At 45.9% G+C, this 6,000-nt stretch overlaps 1 protein-coding gene across 1 annotated transcript; it reads right to left on the minus strand.

The window, feature by feature from the left end:
• Positions 1 to 1,786: 1,786 nt before the first annotated feature.
• On the minus strand, positions 1,787 to 4,257 carry LOC147888556 (uncharacterized). Its single transcript, XM_087392316.1, has 2 exons — positions 2,365 to 4,257; positions 1,787 to 2,168 (listed from the first exon to the last, which is right to left on the minus strand). Exons 1-2 carry the CDS (start codon positions 4,255 to 4,257, stop codon positions 2,064 to 2,066), a joined length of 1,998 nt encoding a protein of 665 aa, XP_087248442.1. The 3' UTR covers positions 1,787 to 2,063.
• Between the last annotated feature and the right edge of the window lie 1,743 nt (positions 4,258 to 6,000).

Raw genomic sequence — 6,000 nt, forward strand, 5'->3', positions numbered from 1 at the left:
TCAAGAAAGACTCATTTTCACTTGTTTTGCAAATGAATTCTGGTGGGTTGGTGTGGAAGACATTGGCGAGAGCTCTCTCTCATTAGAGTACCTCTTTTCTTTGTCCAACCTAAAAGGTCCCAAAATGATCTCTATTTTATCCTACTGGAAGAGACTTGGATAAGCTTTGCAACTCAAAAAGTGTGGATTTCTCAAGCCCCTCACAATAATGTTGCTATATGGAGGGGTAAAACATTTTAGGTTTGGAAGTCCACTTCTTCATTTAAATTGAATGTTTTTCTCAAGCCAATAGTTATTGGAATTATACGTATTAGTAAGAGAATTGCCAAGTCGAACTCAAATGTATTCGATCTATGCACAGTGTGCAATATCAAGAAAGACTCATTTTGCACATGTATTGGCCTCTCTCTCATTGGAGTACCTCTTTTCTTTGTCCAACCTAAAAGTTCCCAAAATGATCACTGTTTTATCCTAATGGAAGAGACTTGGATAAGCTTTGCAACTCAAAAAGTGTGGATTTCTCAAGCCCCTCACGATAATGTGGCTATATGGAGGGCTAAAAGGTTTTAGGTTTGGAAGTCCACATCCTCATTCAAACTGAATATTTTTCTCAAGATGGTGGTTATTGGAATTATTCCTATTAGAAAGAGAATTGCAAAGTCGAACTCAAATGTGTTCCATCTATGCACATTGTGCGATATCAAGAAAGACTCATTTTCACTTGTTTTGCAAATGTATTCTCGTGGAAAAGATTTTGCAAGTGGTTGAGGGAGCAAATATTGTCTTGCAAGTCACATGGAAACAAGCAGATACTGTGTGATAGGAAAACTCAATAATATCATTCACGAAGTTTGGTAACTTGTCCGAGCTTTAATTTTGCAATCCATATGGCAGTTTCACAACAAAGGGTAGTCTGTTTGATGAGATCTCTCAGGTTCTAAGATTATCTTTAAGGTAACATGTAAAAAGCTCTTGCCAATTAGACAGATTTATACGGCCATTAAGAAAGTAAGCCTATTGGGCCTTTTGGGCTGCAAGGAACAATACTCTTTGCTTTGTGCCTACCTATGCAAGGAGGCTGTAATCTATCCCCTTTTATGAAAGGGCCATTATGAAAGTAAGCCTATTGGGCCTTTTGGGCTGCAAGGAACAATACTCTTTGCTTTGTGCCTACCTAAGCAAGGAGGTTGTAATCTATCCCCTTTTGTGGTTTCTGCAAGGAACAATACTCTTTGCTTTGTGCCTACCTAAGCAAGGAGGTTGTAATCTATCCCCTTTTGTGGTTTCTTAATATCATCTTACATATTCTGAGATCATGATAGCGAGGCTCTTCATTAGCTCATCTTGAGAAACTCACGTAACCACAAGGTCTTTTTTTTCAAAGAAACGTAACCACATGTTTTTTTTTTCATGAAATAACCACTTGCTTTGAGAGTGCATGGGAATGAAACTCTTCATTTGATGATTTTCTTTACATTGAAAGTCAAGATTGGCGTGCTAGAAGGTAGAGAGGAACAAAGAACACAAAGTTATACAAGTTATACATCGAAATACTGCTAGGATGCGTACAGCCACTGTTTAGGAATGTGACTATGGGAAGTAGTGAATCTCTAGCACTTAAAATGTATAGACAGTCCAAATTTACAGCCATTATGCATAGAAGCGCAAATGCCAAAGCGAAAATGCAGCAGCTAAAACTTCTAGCAGAGAACTGCTAGAATAGTATGAAAATAATTTACAAACACATGAGAAACTAGATGTTTCGCATTTCGGCATGGTGCACAGAAAAGCTCCCTCTGCAACGTGGTAGAGTAGTAGTATTATCCTCATTAGGAGTTCAAGAAAAGCTAGATGTTTCATAACTCCGCATCCTGCACAGAAGAAGGCTCCCTCGACAATATAGTAGTAGAGCCTTGAGAAGAGACCGTTGCTGCTTGTTCTAGCCATCCCATTTCTGCAAATCTTTTCTTTTGACGCATCTCTATATGTTCTACTAAGCCATATCAATCTTCTAAGACATATCATCAATTGCATTAAACCCTACGACGTATCTACTCCCTGTGTCATTCTGAAAGTTTGGACCACTTCATATTTTCACAGGGCATCTTTCTCCGTTTCAATACTCTTCTGGTCGAGGGACGCCTCGCGACAGCTTTCCAGATCGCAATCTGTAATCACAATAAGCATGACCATCATCAAAGATGAAGCTCACAGCATGTAAGCAATCTGAAACAAGACATACGCCAAAAATTGGGCAAAAGTTCAATTGGAGAACCCGAAGTAGAAAACGCATTGAGCTCAGCCCGCTGTCGCTAAAAAAAGCAGCCTTGAAGCTTGTTTAACTTTCTTTAGAAAATCGCTTACCATAAACCGTGAGCTCGTCCTTAGCTTTCGCAGCACCCAGCCTCCGCGTCTTCTGCGTGTAACCTTCCTCTCCTGAATCCCCACAGTATTACTGAAAGAAGGCGAACAAGCAGGTGAGCAGCAACTCCCAAGAACACCTTCCCAATTGAAGCTATGCGTGGTATCGGCAACCTCACCCTCTTTGGTTCGTGTAGTATTGAAACTCTTGCAGCGATAATGCGTAGCCCGGTTGCCATTTTTAACGTTTTTCTCTGGGCTTCCTGTCAAATCGATTTGCACATCGCCACCGTTTCTTTCGAAAAGAGACACACTAGAAGAGCGCCCTAGCTCCATGCTATGGAAATATGTAGCCAGAGTTGGTGCCCACATTTCGCATTCGTCGTGATTTAGCTTCCTAGGAGAGCTTACGCCTCGCCATTTGCCGGGTAGACGACATGATTTCAGCAACCCCTTCAATCCATTCTTTGCCCGTCTCCTGAAAGGCATGCTTTTCCTAAGATCCGCAGCAGGCCCAAGACCAAGATCGGGCAGGGGTAGAAGTGCCGAATCTTCGTCTGGAAGGACTACATGAGACTGACAGGAGTCCTCCTCTACATTGAGATTGCTTTGAACTTCAGAAGATCCAGGGCTTGTACAGTGAGCATCCACAACCGACGACGAGGAAGACGAGCACGATAAGCCTGGTCCGAGCAATATGCTTGTCGGAGACCATGGGTCTTCGTCGCCCACCTTGTTCGATTTGGCCTTACGTCCGTCCTCCTGGTAAGAGCGACGTCCGCCTTGTAGGAAATTTTGCCAGAGATTTCTTGCAAAGCTCGCCCTTGCCGTTTCATCGAGCGCACGAGGTGAGGAGGGGCTCCACTGGAACGAGAAGGGAGAGAGCCTCGACTGGCTTCGTGCAGAGGGACTGGAGCTATTAGCAAACGACATATCAGGGCGGTAAAGCAAGCGAGGCGGCGGCTGGAGAGAGGGGGCGGACTGGAATGGAGCTACGTTAGTGACAGGTTTGGGCTTGCCGGGAGCTTCCTCCCAGCTGAACGGAACGGTGCCGGCGGTCTTCAATGGAGAAGCTGGAGCAGAGTAAAGATCAGCGGCAGCGACCTGTAGAAATTTCGATTTGGAGAAAGAATCGAGAAAACTGTTCTCTTCTTCCTTCCCCTCAATTCCCAGTGGAGCTTTGAGGGCATCCTTGGAAGCCTCATCATCGACTGTGGATTTCTGGCAATGCTCTGCACTCGCACCTGGAGATGCTTTCGCATCTGCGAGGCTCTCTTCTTGATCACAGCAAAGACCTTCTTGTTCGTTGGAGGCCATTTCCTTGTCTGGTTTCATCATCTGCAACACTAGCTCCTCACTCGTAAAGCTCATACTCCCTGTCTGAATCACCTGCACTACTGGAAGCTGATCCGACTTGAAGACAAAGGGCGCAGGGGGTCTTTCGTTTCCAGCGGATGAATCGCGCTTGGCTGCTTGTATTCCATGATGGGTGCAGCTGCTTGCGTTACTGAGGCGATGGGGAGACGATAGATCGCAGAGACTGCTGGGCTTCCCCAGTAGTAAAGGAGGGCGAGAGAAGAAGGGAAAGGCGGCGAGGGGGTTGGATTTTAGTTCTTTCCTCGAGGGGTCCCAATCTTTGCGGTGCGGAGACTCTTGACAGGATGCACCAGAAGCTGGAGATGCGAGGCTATTGAGGTGGAGCTCCTCCCAAATCTTGACATCGAAGGAGCAGAAGGAAGAGGTTTTAGAGGAGGGAGAAGCGGACAGGGGGGAAGAGGACGGATGACGATCGAATGGGGTCGAGAAATCCTGGAAGGGGGGGGAAGGTGTGGAGGGCAGGAGGCTCGTGGAGTCCGAGAGGAGGTGGAGCTGGAGGTCCTCAACGGCAAGCCTCATGACAGGCAGATATCTATAAGGAAGAAGATGACGATCAAAACGAGGAAGAGGTGAGGGGGAAGAGGTTTGTCGCGACTGAGGGGTAGGGTGAGGTACGTGGAGGAGGAAGGAGGAAGCTGGCGATATTGATGGAAGATGAGCTACGGCGCCGTGAAGGAAGAAGATGGCTATGGAGATGAAGCTCAAACAGAAAGACAGAAGACGGCTATGGCGACGAAAGCTTAAAAAGCTTCAGAAAATATGAAGAAGAAGAAGAAGGATGAAGAGGACGATGAGTACGAGGAGCTCATCCAGAAAGAGAGAGAAAATTGGAGCTCTCATGAGAGAGAAGACTCAGTAGAGTGACACGTTCTACGTACCCCCTAAATTATTATAATCCATGCATGCATGGGTTTTCCCCTTGCCTTACGTAGGCCCCCGTCATTTTCAACTGTCACAAATTTGCCGTTGGGCCCCCCTCCATTCCGCCCCCCACGTGGCGCCCCCTTAATTCGCCGCCCCTCTCAACGTTCTCTTCTTTAACTCCCCCCCCCCTGCTGGCCTCCTCTATATTTGGCTGCCTTGTCGCTAATTTAGCTCCCCTCGTTTTTATTACCCCTTTCGGTGCCATTGCACCGCTTCGGATTTTATCACACATCATTGCTTTTTACCCAAGAGGACAAAACGACGTTTAAGTGGCCTCCCGTGAAGGGATGAAAGAGGAAAAGAAGGATAAAAAGTTGGAACGAAGTTACGTGTCCAAGAAAAAGGGGGATCAAAATAGAAACGAGAGAGAAAGAGGGAAGAAAAGTGGAGCCTCAACGAATCACAAATATTTTTAAAACCAATGAATTTTAGCTTCTTAAGAGAGGAATCGTCAAAATAGCCTACCTTACGGCAGGCCAAAAATTCTACCAAATAGACGACTCCCACTAAGGGCGGGTTCACAGCACCCGTTCGGCCATGGAGACATGGAGGGAGGGCAGCCCGGTGTAGGAGGGCCACTGGGTGTGGTGGTATAGAGGGAGAAATCCTTGGGTTATTCGGTGGGCGGCCTACTCAAGACACTCAGTGAGCAGCCTACTCAGACTAGACAAGATTTCCTTTGTGAGAGTCCGAGCTTAGCTTTTTTATTAAGCAAGCGGACCAACGCACCTTCCTTCCAATTTTGGAGGTTGGCTAAGTGGGAGATGTGAACCTGCCTAAGGCTAGCTTCACACAAGGGAGCCCCTTCAAATGGGGCGGCCTCTCAACGAGCAACCAAAAATATTGCCCCACATAATTCGATGCTGATCATTTGTTAGTTTCCATCAACCATGTCTGATACCTCACAGCTTCACGCCCGTGGATGGTTCTCATTGTTTAACGAGTGTTGTCTTGTGTTGAATCAGCTTATTACAAATCACTCCACGTCCCTTTTGCATAGGTGCCACCACCCTATTTAAACCCACCATACGGCTAATTTCACAAGCATTCGTTGGACACGTGAAATCCAAATGAAGATGGAAATCTGAATGTCCACCTCTACATTCACAAAGGGCAAATAACTGCACATTTACAATTTGCCTTTTAGCTAATGCCTGGGGCCTTGAGGGTTCCAAGTGCAATTCTTACTTGGCCCACTGTCTCAGGGTATACACTTAGACAAGGATTTAGTGCCAAACAAAAATTTGTCTTTGCTTATTCACCAACTAGTTGCCACCTCTAACACACTCTCCTTTGCAACCTGAAACTCTCCTCTTTGCAAGTTGTTCAAGATAGACG

Source organism: Dipteris shenzhenensis, chromosome 21 (assembly GCF_047967505.1).
Source record: "Dipteris shenzhenensis isolate YYH24624 ecotype China chromosome 21, Dip_SZ_1.0, whole genome shotgun sequence".
NCBI lineage: Eukaryota > Viridiplantae > Streptophyta > Polypodiopsida > Gleicheniales > Dipteridaceae > Dipteris > Dipteris shenzhenensis.

Excerpts from the sequence above, each read along its gene's own strand:
- LOC147888556 (XM_087392316.1), bottom strand. The coding sequence starts at position 4,257 with ATGAGGCTTGCCGTTGAGGACCTCCAGCTCCACCTCCTCTCGGACTCC. Across the intron at positions 2,169-2,364 it reads GGACGAGCTCACGGTTTATG|ATTGCGATCTGGAAAGCTGT; the intron begins GTAAGCGATTTT and ends TTGTGATTACAG.